Genomic DNA, 24,238 nt, shown 5'->3' on the forward strand with positions numbered 1-24,238 from the left:
ACATATTGGGGGGGGGGGGGTGGATTATTGAGGAAACGCGTCTTTTCACTTCAGACGAGACTAAATTGCAAGCATATTGACGGGGGTGTTGCTAGAGGTATCCACTTTCAAGAGAAGCGCCGGGTTTTCATACATTAGCCTAATTGAAAGGGTAAAGTTTCAGGGGCCAATCGGACTTCAAGTTCAGCACATAAAAGAAGAAGAAAAACATCGCAAGACAAAAACTCTTTGAGCAGAAACCGGCAACATGTACGATCTCAGATTCGGTATTCAGCCTTGCTTAGCTAGAAGTTGCCTTGCAGGACATACATTAGCTGATTTGAAAGATATGGTTTCAGGGGCCAACATAAAAAAAAAAAAATCCCCCATTTACATCGAGTATGAAACCGTACACAAAATAATAAAGCCAGCAGAGATAACAGGTTTTCAAACCATTATTTGGTACGCCTTGCAACCTCACTTTAAAAGTGCGTATACGAGAGCCCCCCCCCCCCCCCCCCGGGGTACTAAAATACAGGTACACGTCATGTTATTTGGGTGACCTGTCAAATAACGCTTCGAGTTTCACAGACAGGTCCTGGGCCCTCTCGCTAAGGTAAAGGTCATGAACTCTCCTGCACGTTCGTCAAACATTCAATCACCTCCACAGATCCGCAGTGAACGGCACGCTGTTTGTTTCTTTCCTCACGCGATGAATTCCAGATCGCACTGCCGTCGAATCCTCATATTTCGCGGTTGGCAGAGACTGTTGGATCACGGCTGAAGTTCGGCGTCCCGGTGTTTTTTGTTACTTCTTTTATCGGCAAGCTGTGGTTTATTTCAGGTGGTTTATTTTCTGATTAAGGCTACATCTACAACTCTGCAAATTTGTTGTCTGTGCGGATGATGATGCAACCACTGGGGTGACTACCACATCGTTGTCATCAAGGGACAGAAATACTGATAACTGCTACACAGAATGCACTGTTGATAACAGTTGTGTGCTTTTTCTTTAGCGTGTGCCTGGTGTTAAACCAACTGGTAAAAATCGCTAGCTATCAATCATCAGATATTGAATGATACCCTTTGACGATGAACAATGGTATCAGGTTGCAAGGTGTTGTTTATCTGAAGTGGAATTATTTCCGATGTGATAAAAGGGATTAATTGATAGTTCAACCGCAGTTGGAACCGGAGACTGGAACCGGAGACTGGAACTGTAGGCTGAGGAGGTACTTACTGTTCTAAGGTAGGTCAATGTCTCATATATTATTTGTGTCTCGTAATTTGAACCAATTTTGAAACATGAATGTCATAGAATGTTTTAAAATGTGTGTGATATCCAACTTGTGTATATTCATTGTTTTTAGTGATCCAACACTAATATTCATTTAATTTTGCGACTTCGTTAATTTTTTAACTATTGTTTTTAACTTATACCGAACATCATATCTTTAAATAAAGAACTATGCCGAACGATAATTTAAAAAAAACAAATCTTTGTTTTTTGTCTTGCGACTTGGCTATGCTACTTTAATCTTTGAGAAATGACCCACATTTTCCCTATCTTAAGATGGATGTCTCTGGAACTCAAAAACCTTGAATATAAGCCAAACAGAAAAAAAAAAAACAATTAAATGTTTACTGCCAACCCGTAATGACTAATAAAGAAAAACGGAACGTGCGCGTGTGGCTCTTACGAGCGAGCATTATTTGTGTACATTGGGTTTACGCGATAGTCGTGATGGCCATTCGTCTTTTACGCGCCCCTTGGGGTTTTCAGTCTAAGCACCACTGTACATGGACGGCCAATTAATTTAATGATGTAGCTAATCAATTAGTCTTAGGGTACCACCTGCTTCGCTAACCTGTCAAGGTATTCCCAACTCACATGGAGGTAGTTATATAGTAATTCTAATTTCAGGTACTGAGCTGCCATATCCACCACTGTTTTTGCCGCCGCATACCTACAGTCACAGCTACAAGGTTGTTTAAAGGCAGTGGACACTATTGGTAATTACTCAAAATAACTATTGCCACAAAATCTTTCTTGATTACATGTAACGGGGAGAGATAGATGGTATAAAACAGTGTGAGAAACAGTTCCCTCTGAAGTGACGTAGTTTTCAAGAAAGAAGTAATTTTCCACGAATTTGATTTCGAGACCTCAAGTTTAGAATTTGAGGTCCGAAATCAAGCATCAGAAAGCACACAACTTCGGGTGTTTTCTTCTTTCATTATTATCTCACTACTTTGATGACCGATTGAGCTCAAATTTTCACAGGTTTGTTATTTATGCATATGTTGAGATACACCAACTGTGAAGGCTAGTCTTTGACAGTTACCAATAGTGTCTACTGCCTTTAAAGACACTGAACACTGTTGATAATATTGTCAAATACCAGTCTTCTCACTTGGTGTATCTAAACATAATGCATAACTTGACAAACCTGTGAAAACCTGAGCTCAATTGGTCGTCGAAGTCACGAGATAATATTGAAAGAAAGACACCCTTGTCACACGAAGTTGTGTGCTATGAGATGCTTGATTTCGAGACTTCAAAATCGCATTCTGAGGTCTCGAAATCAAATTCATCGAAAACTACGTTAATTCAGAGCGAGCCGTTTCTCACAATGTTTATACCACCAACTTTCCCACATTTCTCGTAATTAAGTTAGGTTTTATGCTAATAATTGTTTTGAATAATACACCAATAGTGTCTATTGCATTTAATGATGTGTCTGTTTATTTGTTTATTTGTTTGTCAAGGGAACTCGGCAAACTCCCACAATTTGAATATAAACACTAGACTGGCAAAACAGCCAATCTCTCTTCATATAAACATTAGTTTTTACGTATTATGAAAATGAATTGCACAAATCAAGAAATGGTGCTTCAGAAACTAGATATATTAACCCCCTTTCGATGAGCAGGAATATTGAAAGCTACTATGCACAAAGGCTATACATTTTGTTGGAAACATGCATCAAATTGATTGCTCTACGACAGATCGTCCCCGGTGGAATACAGTTGTAAATTATGACTTACGATTTACACTAATTGGTTGTAAGCACAGCGTTAAATTAACTTGCTTTCCTGTACCGTCTTTATTTGGCTGGTAAGAAAAGTACTTTGGCTTTTTAGTTAAACAAAATGTTGACCTCACCGTAGACTACGTTTTAGGGGTGCACAAAATAAAATAGTGTACAATTGACCAACTTATAGGGCAGAGGATCGAGCGGAGATAGAGTGCGCTTTCAGCGAAGAGAATTGTTTTATTATACGTAAACTATTTTATATAAAAACAGAGTTTCAACATTGAGCTATACTCAATGACTTCAATATCAGGAATTATAATCATTAAACTAACATTTTGAAATGGAAGCTGTTTCTGTTGGCATCTAAAATTTAACTAAGATTTAACTAAATTTAATTAATTTGCCCAGAATCTGGGTCACAATTTGCTGAGTTTTTAGTAGATAATTAATTTTCCCGGTCAGTTGCGCCGGTATTATAATAACTCAAGTGCAATGTGACACTGCATTGCTGGTCAGTTTGACCATGGAGATGCATGGTTTGACCATACTCTATTGACCATCCATATCGGCAACGATTGACCCAGTTAAAAGGACTGGACATATTTGGAATTATACAACTTACTTGAAGCAACGGATAGCAGTTTTATATATTAGTTTTTCAGAAGAGTAGTTTCTCTTCAATAAATTATTAGACTTTGTGAATTTTAGATTTCGGGGCTGAAGCCCTTTTCAAGCATCTGAAAGCGCATACTTTTCTGAATGAAGGGAGTTTTTTTTTCTGTCATAATTTTCTTGCAACTTCGATGACCGTTGGAGATGAAATTTTCACATATTTGTTATCTTAAACATCATGTCATAATACCCAAAGTGATAATACTGGGCCCAATTTCATAGAGCTGCTTAAGCAAAATTTTTTGCTTAAGCAAAAATTTCATTGCTTAGTAAAATCAGATAACCGGCCAAGTCTCCACTCAATTGTAATGCTAAGTAAACAACAGCTTAATAGTAGTCATAAGCAATGCATATGGCAGGAAATTTTGGCCAGTAACCTGTGTAAAATAAGCGAGCTATTTTCGTGCTTAAGCAAATTTTTTGCTTAAGCAGCTCTTTGAAATTGGCCCCTGGTCTCTGACAATTACCAAACCGTGTCCAGCGCTTTCATTGCACATCCTTTTCATAAATAGTTCAAGCGCTACATTAAAGAATGTGCCTTTATAAATCCATACATTTTTGTATAACCATAAAACGAGGCACGTCTGACTTTGCCAAAAATGTAACCCCTTCGCCCCAGGAAGTGAATGATGACATTTTTATGATGAACGCGCAACAACTTCAAAAATGATCGAGACATAATTGGCACGATGAGCAAGCATTCTTCCGGGGGTATGGAGTGCCTACAAGGACCCCTTGGCCAACCGGCTCCGCAGAGGACAAAACCCCGGACATGTTTACAAACTGAATATGACACTCTGGAGGTTATAGGGGATGATTTGGGTAACTAGATGGAATGTTTTATTGAACCCTAGGGGGACATGACCCTCCCCCCTTGTTACATCTCGACAAAATGTGGTTAGGAAGGCCTTAGGCTCTCTACCTTGGGAAGGGGCACCTGTGTTGTGTTTCAGGACTCAAATTAATTTGAAACACAGTTTTACAAACAGCAACAACAAAAATATCCGCTGTGGGACCCGGCATTATTGGGACAAATTTCAAGCAATTGAAACGTCAAAGAGTCCAAACAATAGGATAACAACAGAGTTTAAGTTTTCACTGGATTAGCAAAATGTGTGTGTTTGAGCATGGAAGTATATAGAAGTTTAAACCTCCATGGTTTGTGTTCGCTTATGGGAGTGCCCGGGCATGGTCTTCTACACAGTGGGACAGTGGGGAACAAAAGAGAATTCTTTGTTCATCATGTACCCCACAAAGGAGTTCTTTTGAAAAAGTGGGGAATAGAACAGTAGCATGGACCCCACAAATAGGATCTTTTTTTACCAATACCTTTTTGGTTGGATCTGGAACAAAATTACAAGCTTTTTTTAACTGGACGTTACGATATGCACACGTTGGGTTTTAATTTGTCTTTTTTTTTCGATTCGACGTTGATGTCTTTAAAAAGTAAATTTCTTGACTTGGACGATGTTTCAGACCATCAGACCGGCTTCCTTTCCTGTAGGACTTGCGCTCGTTCGAACACGATAACCAGTGAGCTTTGGAGACTGATTCATTTATTTTGCTGTTTAGATAATAACTAATCGTTTAGCTGTCTTTAAAGGCACTGAACACTATTTGTAATTACTCAAAATAATTGTCGTCATGAAAACTTATTACTTGGTAATGGAAACCTGTTGATGATAAAACATTGTGAGAAACAGCTCCCTCTGAAGTAACGTAACTTGAGAAAGAGGTAATTTCTTCTTTGCATTACAGCTAAGACTTCAGGCCTGAAGCCTTTTGGGGGTATCTGAAAGCACACCTTTGTGCATTATTCTCTTTGCAACTTCGATGACCATTGAGTCCAAATTTTCACAAGTTTGTTACTTTTTGCATTTTATTATGTTGAGATACACCAAGTGAGAATACTGACCTTTGCAATTACCAAATAGTGTCCAGTGCCTTTAACATATATAGTCAACGACACGCAGTTGTCTTCTTCAGGATTGACCACAAAAGAAGAAACTAAATGTATGCTGAGTGATCAGGAAAGACTAGACATGCCCTGGTATTCTTGACATGAGCAAAGCAGGATTGTATTTAGGAAATGTTCATTCAGGGGAGATTTGGATGGACGGAAGAATCACCGATTGATCGATTGGAAACATATGTCAGCACAGGATAGTATTAGCTATGGGGAGGTATACCACACTGGTGTCAGTTTCACGTGACGAATACTTTCGGGTCTTGTCTGTAGTTTCACACCGAGTTCGAAATCAATGACAACCACAACGTTGTTTATTTCATTTCTTTAACTTTGGTATAATCAAGCTCAAACTTAGCATGCATCCATTTTGTTACATCCACATAAATAGTTCACACTACGATGACGTAATCAAGCATCACATGACGTCACCATAAAGGTGCAGGTTCATGATCTCATCAAGGTGAAAAGAACTTTATGTATTTAAACTTGGATGTGTTACACAACAAATGAACGACAATCCGAACACATTGTTTTTATTACAACAAAAAAACTTAAGTTTATAGTTTTTATAATTTCTCGAAAATTTCTAATAGCAAACAAATAAATGATAAAATACAGAAAAATTTATAAGTGTGATTTCTACAAGGTTGTTTGTACAAGTTTTTACATCAATCTTTTAAGCTCCTGAGCCTTCAAGATTTTCTTGAAAAAAAGAGTAGGCCCTAAATCAATCGCCAATATAAAATTTGAACGAAATAATCCAGTGTGTCTATCGTGTAGTTCTGTATTTATAGTCATGAAGACATCTGAAAATCTCCAGGATTTTTCTTCTTCTTTTTTTTTTTTTTTTTTTTTGGGGGGGGGGGGGTGCACAAGGCTTTTGTTTCTAGAACGTGCAAGACTCATTTTAACACACCGCGCAACCAAGACCTGAAACGCGAACCTCCCGTCTTGATGCCCCTTCTACCAACAAAAACATAAAGTGCAATTTAAAAACTGAATAATAGTTAATTTTTCAAATCCAAACAGATTAAAAACTGTTTACATGAATGACGACTCAATCATGACGCATTTAAATTCCTTAAAATCGCAATTTTTTGAAGAAAAAAAAACATTGCGGGAAAGCTATAGAAATCGATGCCCGCGAATAACACGTTGGAATTTGAATGAACGATGAAGAAGTCAATTCCCACAAGATGGGTGCTCCACTTTAAATTATAATTGGCTCTTTGGAGTGGCGTTTGATAATGACAAATGAAAATCGCTTAGAAACGAAGGTCGAAGGAGCGAGGTGGATTTTTTTGTTGAGTGTCCCTGTTGGCAGAGCCATCTGTCGATGGGTTCTTAAGGTGAGTACAAACTCATATCGGGCTCTGTTTTTACTGGAACCACAAAATTGTGTCAATATTTACTTCGCAGTCCAAACTGCTTGTTTTTTTTTGTTCCCTCCACTCTAAGTTCATTTGAAGTTAGTGGCGTTTCATTTTGAGGACCAACCGTCGATTTCACCAAACTCGTCCTAAAGTAAGGATTAAGTTTAGGACTATAGGACGAGTTTAAGATCCGTAACCAAAGAAGTTAGGACGCATTGAACCCAACCTTAAAGGCAGTGGACACTATTGGTAACTACTCAAAATAATTATTGGCATAAAAACCTTTCTACGTGACGAGTGATTGGGAGAGGTTGATGGTATAAAACATTGTGAGAAACGGCTCCCTCTGAAGTGCCATAGTTTTCGAGAAAGAAGTAATTTCCCACGAATTTGATTTCGAGACCTCAGATTTAGAACTTGAGGTCTCGAAATCAACCATCTAAACGCACACAACTTCGTGTGACAAGGGTTATTTTTCTTTCATTGTTATCTCGCAACTTCGATGACCGATTGAGCTCAATTGTTCATAGGTTTGTTATTTTATGCATATGTTGAGATACACCAACTGTGATAGCTAGTCTTTGACAATTACCAATAGGCCTTTAAGGACGGGTTACTCGTCCTAACTCGAGATAGGATTAATCTTATAGCGTTTCGTAAAATCGGCTGCTCGGTCTGTGGTAGATCATAAATTTGATCTTGTGGAAATTGATTTCAAGCTTTGTAAATAGCGATAGTGGTTGAACTAATTAATCTCACTGTATCGTTCCTTGCGTGCCTTGTTTTGAATAACTACCAACGTGTACCTTCCCTTTAGTTGAGGAACAATGAAATGTCCACTGAGTGACTGCAACACAGTGCTGTGTGTTTTTTGTGTTGCGGGTTGCATTGAATACTTTGCTTCCATATTTATTTGTACCTTTTTATATTTTTGTTTTGTATTAACCGCTTTTCAAATGTGTGCAACGTCAGACCCATATTCGTAAGAAAAAGAAGAAAACGAAGAACACTGAACAACATACCAACATCAACGACAGCACTATTCGCGTTACAAGTAAGTGCAGTGAAAGCATGGATCCACAAGTTCACTGACTGGCCAAAGTTCGCCAAAGAGACACTTTTTCATTGACATAGATACCAGACACAAATTCACCATTGTACTTTTCCTATCGCTGTTCTGTGATCTCAAACTTATCACTCAGTCGTCTGGGTAAACCGGATTACCATTTTGATAAAAACCCATCCGTTCTATTTGCGACAAATCGGAAGTTGTACAATTCTCTTTTTAACTCACAGTCCTTTCACTATCACATGACGACACATAAGAAATTCTCTGCTATTATTAACTGAAGTCTAAATGGTGTTTGAAACTTTGCATGGTGTAGAGAATAAGAGTAACTATAATACAAATACGAATAGTAGACTTGCGGGTACAATCGTGAGTAAAATCTCCTTTGCGGGAGTGGTGGCTCTGAAAAGAGCCGGTTTGGTCTCGACGTTTCGAACAGTATACTCTGCTTGTCTTCAACAGCAATCTAACTGAAAATTGCCTGATTTTCCTTCATGACACTGTCTAGTTGTTGTTGGTGTGTTTAGCAGACAAGTATCTTTCAAGAGCTTTGTGAAACAATTCACAGGCATATTATTCGTTGTGATTCGAACCCCCGACCTTTGCCATTCTAGAGCAAAAGTCTTCTTGCCAACAACAAGGCCATCGAGATCGTAGCCAGAGCTAGTCCGTTCAAAAAAGATTGCAGCATGTATATACCACAACGATTTAGATGTTAAATTTGCATCAGGGATAAATAATATTGTTTTGGCTTTGGGCATACACCCTCGGCATGAACTGAAAATGGTGAGGAACAGTGACTCCAAATGACTCAAAGTGTATAGTTCCGCTGCCTAGTTAAGTATTGAAAAACATTCCCTATTTTCTTTTGAAATAATATGGACGATTGAAAATGCTGAAAGACTAGTGAAATGTCAAGCTATCCTATGTACAAACCCTGATATACCAGTAGCCTAAACCACGAGGAAAGCAGTTTGAAACAAACTCGGTTCCATTTGTTGACAATGATCGTGACAAGAATGAATAAAACTATATTATAAAGATATGGTTATTGATTATGATTCGGAAACAGTACACGAGCTGTCAACCAGATACTATGCGATCGATATATCGACTATCGATTAAGATGACCGGAAACTAAACCGGATGTAAACAAGTAGACTGGTACCATGTGGCGATGACACCATTCTAGGGCGACAGATGTCTAGTTTGTGCGTGGACACCATTCATTTTAACTGTCACAACACTGTTTACAGCATTGAGAAGGCGCATCAGCTTAAAGCCATTGGACCCTTTCGGTAAACAGTATTGTCCAAGGCCCACACTTCGTGTATCACAACTTCTATATCAAATAACAAACCTGTGGAAATCTAGGCTCAATCGGACATCGGAGTCGGGAGAAAATAACGGGAAAACTTACTCCTGTTTTCGCGCGTTTCGCCGTGTCATGACATGTGTTTATAACAAATCCGTAATTCTCGTTAACGAGAATTTATATTGTGAGACGATAGATTATTAACGCGTTGTAATGCAGGAAGGCGGTATGCGCAGTTGTGATCTTTACGTCACAGTTAGAGACTAAAGCTAACCCACCGATTGGGGGCGTTTAGGTATGCTGGTGGGAAAAAGGTACATCACGGGGGTTTTGAAAGAATAAACAAACATATGTACATGTACTACAAAAAGTAGTATAGTTTACAATGTTTTCTAGATTTTTTTTTTGATTTTTTTAAAGAGCTATCACCAAACTCTAAAGGCATGACAGCCACTTCAAGGTGAGTCATACGGCCGAGCCAAATCAACTGCCACCAGGGGCACGTTGCAACCTACTCATGGGGCTGAAACAGGGTTGCCCCTTCACAGCCCGTAAGGATGTAGTCATTGGCGTGGGTGTCTTCCATGAGCCTGTGGCTGATAGAGCGGAATTCACTACCTTACTTGTTATGAAGCAGTTATGGTTAAGGACACAAGTGCCACGAACGGGATTTGAACCCACCTTCTGCTGTGAAAACACCAGGGCTTGGGTCAGGTGAACCACTGGTATAGGCTATCTCTACCACTGCACGCCAAATGATAGACCATGCAAGTTGACGAAGATACAAAATGCCTCAGCATGAAGCACCAATAAACACAGAAAAGTTTCTGTATAGAACTCTGACGTGATCAGTTTGACACAAAAAAAGGGTCCATGTTTTCAGGATGAAGCAAATACCATAAAACCGGCTTGTGTTTCTTTTGTCATTTAAAACACGCCGCCCATAATGTATTGACTTTACCCTCAAGGTCGCTAAAAGTGAAAAGCGGATTCTGTATTTTCTTTTCTTCCCACAACTACATGTATTCGCTTGAATACATGTGACCATTCACCTTTTGTAACGTACAAATCCGATGCCTGTAAAAACAACCCTACAGGCTTTCTGGTTTGCAGACGTAAGTATAGTGGGTGGCCGTGCAGACTTTCCCCGGTAAAGAACTCTAACCGTGTTTGGATAAAAGCGTAACCTTTCCCGTAAGTTTACTGTTTTTTCTGTAATTTCTGAGTGGTTTAATTATAATGTTCGTTGAAGGGCATGTTGACCTTTTGGAATGAGCCATTTAGGGCTGTCGAAACGTTTGCTATGGAAGTGTACGGTTTGAAGCATTTTGCAAGTATGTACAGGTAGGCCATAGGCCAATAGATTATAATGGCTCTTACAAATTTACCACACAATTGTGTGGTTTTCCTTTTTTCTTTGAGAGCTAACGCTTACACAATGTGGGTTGAAATATTTGGTCCCTGCATGTGCTAAATACTTGTTATTTCATGATAAATCATTTGTAACTCCTTGTGGGGTGAAATAGTTGGTCCCTGCATGTGCTAAATACTTGTTATTTCATGATAAATCATTTGTTACTCGTTGCACTTGTACAATCTATTGGGTAATTCTGCCCATGGAATTGCCATAGCTGTCGACTAACAAATTATCTTGTTCATTGAGGCGAAAAACTTCAAACCATTTTATGTTATGTTACACACAATCTGGTTTGAATTTACTGTACTAATACAAAATGCGTATGTAATAACTCAAGCACCATAGACTGTGGTCACTATCTCTTGTATTAATGTGTTATAATACTTGGGTGTTGGGATTCCGACCAGAGATGGTTGCGATCGGATACATTATTCTCCAAATAGGTTTTAAGACATCCGCGATGCATTGCTGTGACAATCTCACACGTGCTTCTAGTAGGCGTGGGGGGGGGGGCGTGTTAAAATACTCACAGGTTCAACACCTTTGAGACAGCGGGCATTTTAGAGAATAAATTGATTACCCCGACCGTGGAATAACACTTCTCCCGGTTGTTAAAGGTCTCTGACTACATTAAAGGCACTGGACACTATCGGTAATACTCAAAATAGTTGTAAGCATAACAACTTACTTGGTAACGAGTGGATAGCTATTGAAAGTATAACAAATTTTGAGAAACGGCTTAATTTGAAGTTACGTAGTTTTTTTTTAAAGATGCAATTCATCACTCAAATAATAAAAAGACTTCAGCTGAAGTACATTTTGTATTATCTTGTGTTTTTTTTCTTTCATCTTGCAACTTTGATGACCATTTGAGCCAACATTTTCACAGGTTTGTTATGTTATGCATTTATGTTGAGATACACCATTCCTCCATGGATACACCAAGTGAGAATACCAAGTGTGAGACCCTTACCAAAGGTGTCTAGTGCCTTGCAGCATCGTTGACTACACTAAGGTATCCATAGGTGACCTTCAGATTGGCTTTCGAGTCCCGAGTTCACTGGCTGCCGGGGGTTCGTTGAGAGCGCAATGTATAAATGCATGACCCGGGGACGCCTCGGGCATCCTCGTTCACGAAACAACGGAGAGCGTTGCCATCTCAGCTCGCTCTCTCGTCCCTTACCTTCATGGCTCGGCATGGATCAATTCAGAATCGAAATTGGACGGGACTGTGTTATGCTTATTTTGAGTGTGTGTGTGTGTAAAGATGCATGACGTCGTTTGAATAGTAACATTCACCTGAAAGGAACCATGGCGTGAAACGAAAACACAGAGTCGCTACTTTGGCAAGTGCTCGTCTGCTGAGCATGCAGAGATTGAATTCCAACAGAGTCCTATGTATTGAAACGCACTTCGCCACGCGGTGCTTTTACCTTGTCCAGACTAAAGCCGGGTTTTAGAGAAATGACTGTTTCGCGTACATGACTATCTTGACACTATTGGTATGTAAGCCAGTCTTCTCACTTGGTGTATCTCAACATATGCATAAAATAACAAACCTGTGAAAATTTGAGCTCAAATGATCGTCGAAGTTGCGAGATATAATGGAAGAAAAAAAAACCTTGTTCCACGAATTTCTGTGCTTTCAGATGCTTGATTTCGAGACCTCAAAATCTAACTCTCAGATTACGAAATCAAACTCGTGGAAAATCACTTCTTTCTCGAAAACTACGTTACTTCAGCAGAGGGAGCCGTTTCTCACAATGTTTTATACTATCAACAGCTCCCCATTACTCGTTACCAAGTAACTTTTTATGCTAATATTTTGTTTGGAGTAATTACCAATAGTGTCCACTGCCTTTAACGTACATGACTATCTGAACTTCCAAGATATCGCTACAGCTGATAGAACGAGGGTATTTGAAAGTAGCCGGACTTCTTAGCTATCCTCGGCTTGTTCATCACACCTCCCATTTTGGTTTCGCCCCAGCACGAGTCGACCCCTTTTAGCCAGATCACTCAATCAGTTCCACATGCCTATAATTACAGCCTGCTACTTGATGTACTGAGGGAGATGTGGATTAGTCCTCGTTTTTACATCCTCTAACTCTAAGAAGAGACTGAGTAAACGTATATTGCTTTGGCAATCTAGCTCTGGGTATACGACAGTGGCGGGAAACACGATCGGGCTAATGTGGCGATGACGGACACTACTGTAACTAGAAAAATCATTATTTTAAAGGCACTGGGCACTATAATTTCTCAAAATAATTGCTATCGTGAAAACTTACTTGGTAACGAGCGATGGGAGAGCTGTTGGTAGTATAAAACATTGTGAGAAACGGCTCCCTCTGAAGTAACGTAGTTTTTGAGAAAGAGGTAAAGTCTCACTAAAATAATTCAGCTTTCTGAAAGCACACAAATTGTGCACAATTTTGCTTTATTCTCTTACAACTTCGATGATCGTTGAATTCTAAACGTTCACCGATTTGATATTTCGTGCATGTTGGGATATACAAAGTGAGAGTTCTGGTCTTTTACAAAAGGTGTCCAGCGCCTTTTAGATTCGCAGTCATTTGTTTTGCTCTCCTCTGGCTCAAACTAAATGCTATCAGATTTAGTGATATCCGGAGAGTAAGTCCTTTAACGTTTCGCAGTAATTTGTGTATTCCCTTGGCTCAAATTATTATTATGCTATCTGATGTAGTGGTATCCGCAAGGTACGCCATAACGCAATGCAGTTTTGAGCGTCTTATCTCGTTGTGCATGAACGTATACGCAAATGTTTTGTCGTTTATAGATGTTTTGTGAAGTGTTTTTGAGATGGGGCAAGGCACCGAGGGACATGAGACTATTGCCAGTTCTCGTAACCATTTTTTTTTTTTTTTTTTTTTTTGCAATGCCTGTTTTTTCTTCTTCTTCGTTTTTTAATGATTGTAAAGGTGGATAGCAGTCAACAGTAGCGCGTCAATACACCAACATTTCATGCACTTTTTGAATTGTTCTATTGTATACCTACCCCATGTGGTTTTTATAGAGTTTTACCCCATACAGCCGATGAACACGTCAGTCACATTGTCACACATTGAAATGGGCTTAACGCTAGTTTTCCTTTTTACATTGAAAATAATAATTTTTCATGTAGAACTCTGTTATGAGAAGCGTTAGCTCCGATGATGAAAAGGACCGATGTGGTCGACGTTTTGAACATTAGTTTGCTCGTCTTAATGAGAAATATTTCTACATCACAAGCCTATTACACATTGTCAGCCACCCACAGTACTGCACAAAAAGCCTTGTATACAATTTAACATTCTGAAATGGTTCACACCGTTAAAATTAAGTCACGGTCGAAACACAAGAGAGGTGTTTCGATCACATTTTGTCATCGATATTAATTAATATGCATTATAAATAAATTGTTCGCGAAATTTTTTCAAATTTAGGTCGAATAGTTAACATTATTTTTAGTTGCGCCAATGGGCAAGGCATACACACATGTAAAAGAGTCGGCTTCATCATTATGAACATTTTTGATAAACAATAATGCATTTTCATTTTTTGTCAGCACTTCTTCGCAAAGGCCTCTAGCATTTTATATAATTAGTAATATTCATCTAATTAATATCAAGGGTAATTAAAGAGGCACAACGAGCATTATTTTCCGTTGCGCCAATGGAAGGCCTGCACCTATATAGCATCCAGGCACATTATTATGATTTTGTTTTTTTGATAAACATGAGTGATGCATTTTTATTTGTGGTCAGCACTTCTCTGCAAAGGCCCTCTGGCATTTTCTATAATTAGTAATATTCATCTAAAAATATGAAGGGTCCCCGTGTACTCCAAGTCTACGCAATTTAATTTGCAGTTCGTAATATTTATGGGCAGTGGAGGAGAGGGGGAGCAGTGTGCGCTGTACGGAGAAGTAGCTTTGGGGTAGCCACTTCTGACTCTATCAAATCACTCGGTTGAAGAGTGTTGAGACGCCTTGTCTGGCACTGTTAATAATTCGGCGTCAAAGTGGCAGTACGAAGGGTTGACATGGACTGCCAAGCTGTGCACAGTGCATGCCTTTACTTCTAAAAATGAGCGCCGTGTCTGCTTACAAATTAACGGCCCAATTCCTAGAAATTATCCTTCGGATTGCGGACTCGGCACATGCTGTCGCTGCCGCATTTTTTGTTTCATTAGAGGAGAGAGGGTAATGATACCTCAAACGTTCACTTGGTTTAATACAGGCCAATAGCCTTTCGAGGTGGTGATGTTTGAGGGCGCTTTTCATTTCTGATGCATCTCGTTGGGTAGACTGGGCCCAATTTCATAGAGCTGCTAAGCACAACAATTTGCTTAGCATGAAGAGTTTTCCTTCATAAAAACAGGATTTCCAACCAAATTTCCACGTGATTTTCAGGATAAGCAAACAACAGCTGAATACTAGTAACAGGCAATATGCATCAAATTGAAATGTTGTTGGTAATCCTGTTTTTCTTAAGGAAGAAATGTCATGCTAAGAAAATTGTTGTGTTTAGCAGCTCTATGAAATTGGGCCCAGGTCTTTATCTGCACAGGTGTTGGCTTTATGTATAAACATGTACGTATCATTTCACTGCGAATGTCCAGAACCACGAATGTCATCTGAAATGACGCGAGGTCAAAGGTGATTATGGACGTGGGCTCAATGGCAGATCTCTGACGTAATTCACGCAGTGTGACGTCAGATGTTCAGGCTGGGTGAAACCGTAAAATCAACGGATTGAAACGTTGGTTTACCGATGCCTGGCATGTATTTTGAAATTTTCCAATAGCAGATGTGACTCTAAAATGGGAAGGGTATTGGGTTCGAGTCCCGTCCAATATGAAGTATGATTGCGTAATACTCGTAAGTGGTGCTTCATTATGTACAATATTGATGTCATTATCATTGACAATAAATTAACATAAATCCATAGTATACAACTTACAAAGCAGTTACATAATAGTTCAGTATTTAGTATCACCACATTGTGATTTCTAACATGTAAGCGATACCTCGCTCTGATATACCTGGTACATGGTATTGATATCAAGTACATCCATGTTGGGTTACCGATGCTGCATATTCCTAAGGAGTAAGGATGGCCCAATGAATGCTTAAAGGAACACGTTGCCTTGGATCGGACGAGTTGGTCTATAAAAAGCGTTTTGTGACCGTTTGTTATGAAATGTATACGGTTAGAAAGATGTTTTAAAAGTAGAATATAATGATCCACACAAGTATCACTCAAAATTGCACGGTTTTCTTTTTACGTCGCGAACTATCACGGTCGGCCATTTATGGGAGTCAAAATTTTGACTCTCATAAATGGCCGACCGTGTTATTGGACGAGGTAAAAAGAAAACCACGCAATTTCGAGGCATATTTGTGTAGATCATTGTCTTCTACTTTTAAATCATCTTTCTAACCATATGCATTTTATAACAAACGGTCACAAAACGCTTTTCAAAGACCAACTCGACCGATCCAAGGCAACGTGTTCCTTTAATGCCTGCGATGGTGGATAGAGGTTGCTATTTATATTTCAAAATATGTATACAACATACAAAATCAGCACAACGGCTGTTTCACATTGTGGTCATGACTTTGTGTCTTTAAAATGAGACTACGGGAAAGCATTACTTTCAAATTTACTACTGCATGGTAATTTTGATATGGTTTGCAATTGTCTAAATAAAATGTTTATTAGATATTGCATTACATAATATAACTCTATCGGGTAGGAATATTGTAAAAAAGTAAAATTCTACCTAAAATAATATGATACAAGTTTATTTACTTAGTGTTTGGCACTGAGTGTTGTGGAATGATTATCGGCTGCATTGTCGTAGTTGGTTCGCTTTGGTTTAAATCCCTTCGACGTAAATCTCTTGAATGTAGATTTACATATAACTAAACACAGAGTAAATACGATTTATGGGAGATTTATCCCCTTACTAAAGCATTGTGACCCATCCCAGTAAGCAGATTTTATCTTTTGCAAAATTGAAAACCCCACTTCATCGGGACTCTATGCGATTCTAGTCCAGCGCTCAGCAAATGAGTTGCTTGTATTGATTATACGCAAATAAACACGATGTAACGTAGCCATTGTAGTTCGCATTAGCTGGGTTTCCGTCGCATTGTACGGCGTCTGTCAACTCTCTCGGCCCTGGAACCGAAGCTAAGACCCCGGATCAGCTTATAGAGACGATCAATGCCGTCAAAAGCCTTCAAACTACCGGTCTATTTACTAAAGCCGCGACCCCATAGGTGCTTATGTGCTCTGTGCCGTTGGTAATAAAGGCAGGTGATCGATATAGAATGATATACACAACTCGATTGCGGTAGAGTTAATGTTCTGTGTTGAGAATCAGGTAGCAATTATTTTCACAAGGCAGACGGCAAGGGCTATCATTGTGTAAGTGTTTGTTTTTTTCATTTGTATTTGTTTATTTATACATGTGTCGAGAATAACTTCATGTGGGTGTCATTAATAATATTCTGATGACCATTAATTGTTTTCGTTTGGTGGTATTTGATACTGTGTAAACGTAGGTGACTTCAGAGGAAACTGTTATTTAGGAGAGTCGAGCCTTTCATGTGATGTTGATCAATATTTCTGTTTCTTACATAGTCTGTTTGATTTGCCACTAAATTAATTGATGTATTGTGCACAGTAGTTTAATGGCGTTACTTTGCAACCAATGGTGTTACATGTGCATAACTTGTGTCTAATTAAGCTTTGTGTCTGACTTTTTAAAATATTATTTTCAGTGGAATAATTTGTGGGTATTTTCTAATGTTCTATGTTTTAGCAACATAACGATTATTTCATGAATAAATGAAATAGTCGTTGTGTTGAAGGAGTGGTTCAATAATATTGGAGTGTTTTTGGTTCATGCAACAGAGAAACAATGGTTTTCTTCTGCTATTTGGTTGTTTGGTATGCTCGATAGAAATCTATGTCCTTGATGACATATTTTATATTTGTCTTCTTACAAAATTGTCCATTCGTATCTTTTCAGCAACTTATGTTAGCATTTTAATGCATTGAATCGTTTGCGTTACAATGACGCCAAGAATAGAAATACCAAAACAGTTCCGTTTCAATGCCGCTGGCTTGAACAAATATTTACCTTCTCTATGAAAATAATACACATTCGGATGGTATGATGTTTGACCGACCACTAACTACATTAGTTCATGCAGAACCATGTTGTCGCCGCCACTCAAAATTGTTATATTTATTGCACAGACAAGCTGGATGCATTTGTAGTAAGTGAACACAGGCAATGATATCAAAATGATTGATCAGTTTGTTGTGCAAGTTCTCCCCAAAAAGGCTTAAATACACTGGGAAAGTCAGCGTTGCCCGGAGGGCACGTTCCCCTTAAAATGTCCAGCAGCCAATTTTACGAAACGAGAACATTAATCTACGAAACGAGAACATTAATCTTCGAGTTAGGACGAGTAACTCGTCCTAAATTTAGGATGGGTTCAAATCAATTCGTCCAAACGTGGATACTGAACTGAACTCGTCTTAAGTTCTAAGAAGAATCCTAAGTTAGGAAGAGTTTGGTGAAATCGACGGCAGTGCCCACAGTTGCTGTAAGTGTTAAAAATGTCAAAAGAGGATGGTGGCCTCCTCACAGAGCCTACCCCTTCTATAAAGTTACACGCCCTCCTCCCCCACTGACAAACCCATTCCCACTGCCCCAAAAAGGGTATGGCAAACTCGAACGAGTGCACTGTTTTAGGATGCCCAACACCCAAAGGGTTCACCACACACTAAGCTTCCAATATCGATCAACCCCTCCCCCAAACCAGTACCATTCAGGGATTTTCAAGGAGATGTATACATGGACAAAAGAGCTTCTGGAATGGCTCTTTGCTGGGGGAAAAATCCAGCAACAGTTGGAGGGGTAGCACGAAAAAGTAATGGTGCAGTTTGATTTGCAGTTGATTTGCAGCATGTACAATTTGTGCGACATCAGAGTCCAGCTTTCTCCAGAAGATACAGAGCATACTGATCGAAACGACGAGTTGAAAACTACGAATCTTTTCAGAACCACCCCAACTAATTTAGAGATTATCATAAACATGGTGTGACCGCAAACCTTTCTATTTAATATTTCCACCATGCAAAGTCCTACTTAACAATAATTTGTATATTGATTGTTTCTGTTTGTTATATTATGTACACAGATGTCCATCTGCAAGACAGTGATCATGAATTCCGAGATCAGTTTCGCCCTTGTTTTGGGTTTTCTGTCCTTCGTAGCCTCACAAGATGCTGGAACCAACGGCCCAGTAGAAAGGATCTCGACGGGGCAGATCCTCGGTAAACGCATGGACGTACTCGGGAAGACCGTGGACGCTTTCTTGGGCGTGCCGTACGGTAAAGCCCCAGTAGGTGATTTACGCTTCAAAAGCCCACAACCCCGGGAGCCGTGGGACGGTACCTACAATGCAACCACGCACGGATTCGGATGCTTCCAGGTACCAGACGAATCCTACCCGGGTTTCCCTGGGTCGGAGATGTGGAACCCAAACGTCAGACTGGAAGAGGACTGCCTGAATCTTAACGTCTGGGTACCGTACCCAAGACCGATTAACAGCTCAGTATTACTCTGGATATTCGGCGGGTCCTTTATAACTGGAGTAGACTCACTGGATGTTTACGACGGGAAAACGCTGGCAGCAGAAGAGGGGATTATTGTGGTGTCAATGAACTACCGACTTGGACCACTTGGATTCCTCGCAATGGACGACTCAAGCGCACCTGGGAACATGGGGTTGAGAGATCAGGCCCTGTCTATGCAATGGGTACAAGACAATATCCATGTCTTCGGTGGAAACCCCAAGGAGGTGACGCTGTTTGGGGAGAGTGCTGGAGCAGCAAGTATTGGGCTTCATATGGTATCCCCGGAAAGCATGCATCTGTTTAAAAGAGCGGCTCTCGAGAGTGCGTCAGCGACTGTCCCATGGGGGTATGACACCATGGAAGAGGGGATAGAAAGGGGGATGCTGCTAGCTGACGCACTACAGTGTACTGAGGACACCAATGGGGTTACACTCTCCACCTCGCAAGTTATTGACTGCCTGCGCAATAGGGATGTCGTGGAGATCTTGACCTATCAATGGGTTACATCAGACTATCTGGATTTTCCCTTCGTGCCGGTTATTGACGGTACTTTCTTGACTGAACGCCCGGAGTCGGCATTGAGCCGGGGTGCTGTTAAAGACTGCGAGATGCTGATTGGTAGTAACACAAACGAAGGGACATTCTTCCTTATCTACGAAGTGCCCGGTTTCAGCAAGGATACGGAAAGTCTACTGAGCAAAGAGGAGTTTGTTGATGCCTTGAAATATGCTTTTTCACAGGCCAACTCATTCGGGCTGAACGCGCTCATGTTCGAGTACACCCCGTGGCTGTCCCCCGACGACGGAGCACTTCTGAGGGATGCAATTGACATGGCAACTGGGGATTTTAACTTCATTTGTCCCACGTATGAAATGGCCGTCGGGTATGCCAGAGCCAGCAAGCCGGTGTACTATTATAGGTTCACGGAACGGGCGTCGAATAACCCCTGGCCCGAGTGGATGGGTGTCCTCCATGCCGATGAGATTGCTTACATCTTCGGTCTTCCCCTTCACCCTGAGAACGGTTTCAATGAAGAGGAGAAACGACTGAGTAGGATGATGATGGGATACTGGGCGAACTTTGCAAGAACTGGGTAAGTACTGCCGGTGTCTTAGGGTAATCTGTCCACCTGAGATTTTGTCCTCCATAGTGGGAAATTAACGTAGGCTGAAGGGGATGTTTCAAAAGAGGGCGCTATAAGAAGAAGTTTGTACGTGGGGACAGAATCTCCTGTCACACGGTGTTTATACCTTATTGTGGGAATTTGCCGAATTTGCCAAATAACAAACAAACAAACAAACAAGGTTCCACCTAAACAAATCTTTGACATTTTGTAACTTCACACAGGAATCCAAACGGCGCTTTCCCGGCTGACACAGAAGGAAGCTGGCCTCTCTATACCGCTGAGGGCCAGGAATATTTCACGCTGGACAAATCGATCGTGGATGGGGACACCATAGTTGGGCGTGGGCCGTTTGCCCAACGATGTGCATTCTGGAGGCAGTATTTCCCAACACTCATCACACAAACAGGTTGGTGTGGTAAAGTCCACATAATGTAGGGACTGAAACACTATGTTTCTTGTAGCATGGCTCGTTTTTTTTTTAAATCATAATCGTGCACCAAGGCAGCTTGTTTTTTAGATTGTCATTACTGTGACAATGTTTCAATGTTTTATTGACTGGCAATGAGGTAAAGAGTGCACGTCTATTCCCCCAAGGGACTTCGAGTGACCAAAAAGAGGGACATATTTCTCGAGCAATATTATAGTCAAGCTTTTTGCAGAAGATGATCAGAGCATACTGATCGAAACGTCGAGTTTAAACCGACGGTTCTTTTCAGAGCTACACCAACTCATGATATAGAGATGATCATACCATGGTGTTACCGCAAACCTTTCCATATCGTATTTCCACCATGCAAGGTTTAAAAACCTACTTATATTATAATAATTAGTTATTTCTTTCACATATTGTATTGTTTGTTCCACTTTTCCAGGTGACATCAGTGAGGCAGAAAGAAAATGGAAACAGCAATTCGACGATTGGAGCACCAAGTACATGGTCAACTGGAAAGCGGAATTTGACAAATACGTAAACGGAAACCAGTGCGGGGACGATTAGTGAACTTTTTACGTCTCAAGCCTTAAGTGGTGACGTCACGACTAACGTTTGGGTTTAAGGAATATTTCTACCAGTTCACAAAGCGTACCAACAATAGTGTTTTTGCCACGTGTATAGGTCAATGTGCAAACTCAAACCATTCGTCGTTGTCAAAATCACGTCAGTATCGCGGCTTGTCGGTTTAGATACTATAGTTTTCGGGAGAAAATTCCCATACAAACGTAATACCCGTAAACGTAAATCGTAAACAGCTTCTTTGACTGCAAACACCGGTTTGCTTAAAGGACTGCATGTCATGAAAAGATGGCCGAACAGGTTTGTCTCTCTGGTTGATTGTAAAGAAAACAGGAGAGAACTAAAGTAAGTAAGGTTTAAAGCAGTGACACCATGTAAAAATATCTTTGTGGGTAATGGTGGCTCTGCGAAGAGCCGGTTTGCTCTGCTCAAAGTTTCGGTCGAAGTGCTCTAACTGTCTTCAATTCTCGAGACGAGTCTGACTTTTCAGTGAATTTACTGTGTGGTTGATTACGAGTCGTGACGTCATTACTTCACGTCAATGGGAATCCCCATTTTCCATATTGGTTTACCTCCCATGTAAATACATCATGGCATATACTTTGTGAAGCAATACTTTATTATGAATAACCACATTGGAGATTCCGCGTTTTACCTTAACTTAGGTAAAGATTTACATCGTTACTGAAGATCCAAGATATTAATGGTGTGTGAGTATTGTTATATAATGTCTGAGTGGATTTGTACACCCCCCCCCCCCCCCCTTTAAACAAATTATCCCTTTAATATTGATCTATAAAGGTAAATGTTCGATAATCGGTTTATCTCGAGTCTTCTTTTGCTACTAAAAATAAAATTGTCATGATTCCAGTAATTATAATTATTATTTATTTATTTTTATTTTTTCAATATTTGCTCCTAGACTAGTTTTCGATTCGAAACGTTTGCACGAACCAAAAATAAATAAAAAGAAAACATGTGATTGTAGAAATTTGCAGTGTTCACACTCCTCCTCCGTTAGAAATCCTTCTTCTACCTTAGAACTTTTGCTATTGTTTAAACGAACATTATGGTTCGGTTCCTTTTACAAACAAGTCCTTAGTCATTCATATTTGACTTGGAAGGAACAATAGTGTTATGAACTTTCAGGAGCTAAACAAAAAGGATCAATTTTTTTTTTTTTTCTTTTTTACTCCAAATCGTTTTTTTTTTTTTTCAATGCTTAGTTTCATATTTAAGTGTCTGTATGTTTCTTAAGAATTTTTTTTTTAATTATACATTGAAGCCCCCCTCCCATATTTGAGACAGAAAGTAATTTTGTTAAAACGGTATAAGAATTGTTTTTAACAATCTATTTCTGGTAGCTGTAAGTCAAAGATTGTTTAAAACCAACTTGTGTACAAGCCAGGATGTTTTCGTGTTGCGTGTTGTCGATTTCCCTTCAGTAGATTAGTCCATGAAAGAGCTTTAGAAAATTATAGCAACAAATTGTTTTTATATTATATTAAACTTGTATATATTATAACTATATCCATCGGTGTTAAATGGTTTTATATGATACACATTTTACATTTTATATAATCATAAATATAAGAAGAAGGTTTGATTTTGATTTTTTAAACTATTTGAACAAAAAATTATATTAATCGTCAAGGTTTTTTCTTCTTCGGTTTTTCTCCTGAGCTATAATTATGGTTTAATTGTTGATGTTTTTGTTTACTTTTTGATTTACTTTGATTAGCTTGGCAACTTTATAGAAATGATTTGAATATAGTTGAATATAATTGAAAAACGCTATTATTTACATTTCAGAAGTTTTAGTTTTATAATTCTGTTCTACCTCATAATAAGCAAGAAGGATTTATCCGCAAACAAAAACGTAACTTAGTATCATATGGTACGTTATAATAATGGTGACCAAGGCTCTATTTCACAGAGCCGGCTAAGGCAGGAAATATTTTATTTGACCATTTTCTGCTTAGCAAACTGAGCAGGATACCAGTCCTAAAGTGTACACGTGACATGGTATTTTGGTTGGTAACCTCATCCTGGTAGGCATTATTATCATGTGCTAAGCTACGTTTAGTGCTTAAGCAGCTCGATGAAAGTGAGCCCTGTTGCAAAGTTCATAAAGATCACATTGATCTTTTCGCGTTTTCAATCTAAATGTTTGTGTTTTACCCATATAGGCACTGTATATTCAGTACTTACTCGAGTTCTGTGGGGAAAAAAAACATCTAATAAATCTAAATATTGCTAAGCTAGGTATGATGTCACAATTCAAGTCACCACATTAATTTTGAAAACTGGTTTTAAGATGGATCTTTGTGCTTTTTTGAAATCGACACCGAGCAGTAAACAGCAGCAGCTGTAATCTGTTTGGTTGACGGTGCCCAGTTCCTGCTTTGTACTTTTCCCTAATCATGCTAAGCCATTTTAAACCAAAAAACTAGGTTAACAAAAATCACTGGTTCCCACAATCTTATCACAAGGATAAGCAGCGCCGTCAGCGAATACTTTAAGGTTGTGAATAATTATTAATTTGAATAAACCTGAACAGATTAGTTTTACTTTGGGTGTTTTGCAATTACTTAGTTCTCCATAA

At 39.4% G+C, this 24,238-nt stretch overlaps 1 protein-coding gene across 3 annotated transcripts; it reads left to right on the forward strand.

Moving 5' to 3' along the window:
- Positions 1 to 672: 672 nt before the first annotated feature.
- LOC139945106 (cholinesterase-like) lies at positions 673 to 24,203 on the forward strand. Of its 3 annotated transcripts, none has more exons than XM_071942375.1 (4): positions 673 to 1,228; positions 19,057 to 20,588; positions 20,843 to 21,027; positions 21,494 to 24,203. In XM_071942375.1, the coding sequence occupies exons 2-4, from the start codon at positions 19,057 to 19,059 to the stop codon at positions 21,616 to 21,618; spliced, it is 1,842 nt and encodes a 613-aa protein (XP_071798476.1). In that variant the 5' UTR covers positions 673 to 1,228; the 3' UTR covers positions 21,619 to 24,203. The 3 variants fall into 3 exon arrangements, with proteins under 3 accessions (XP_071798476.1, XP_071798474.1, XP_071798475.1); XM_071942373.1 differs by lacking the exon at positions 673 to 1,228 and adding an exon at positions 10,500 to 10,609; XM_071942374.1 differs by lacking the exon at positions 673 to 1,228 and adding an exon at positions 17,193 to 17,269.
- The last annotated feature ends 35 nt before the right edge of the window (positions 24,204 to 24,238 follow it).

This window comes from Asterias amurensis, chromosome 12 (assembly GCF_032118995.1).
Source record: "Asterias amurensis chromosome 12, ASM3211899v1".
Classification (NCBI taxonomy): Eukaryota; Metazoa; Echinodermata; class Asteroidea; order Forcipulatida; family Asteriidae; genus Asterias; species Asterias amurensis.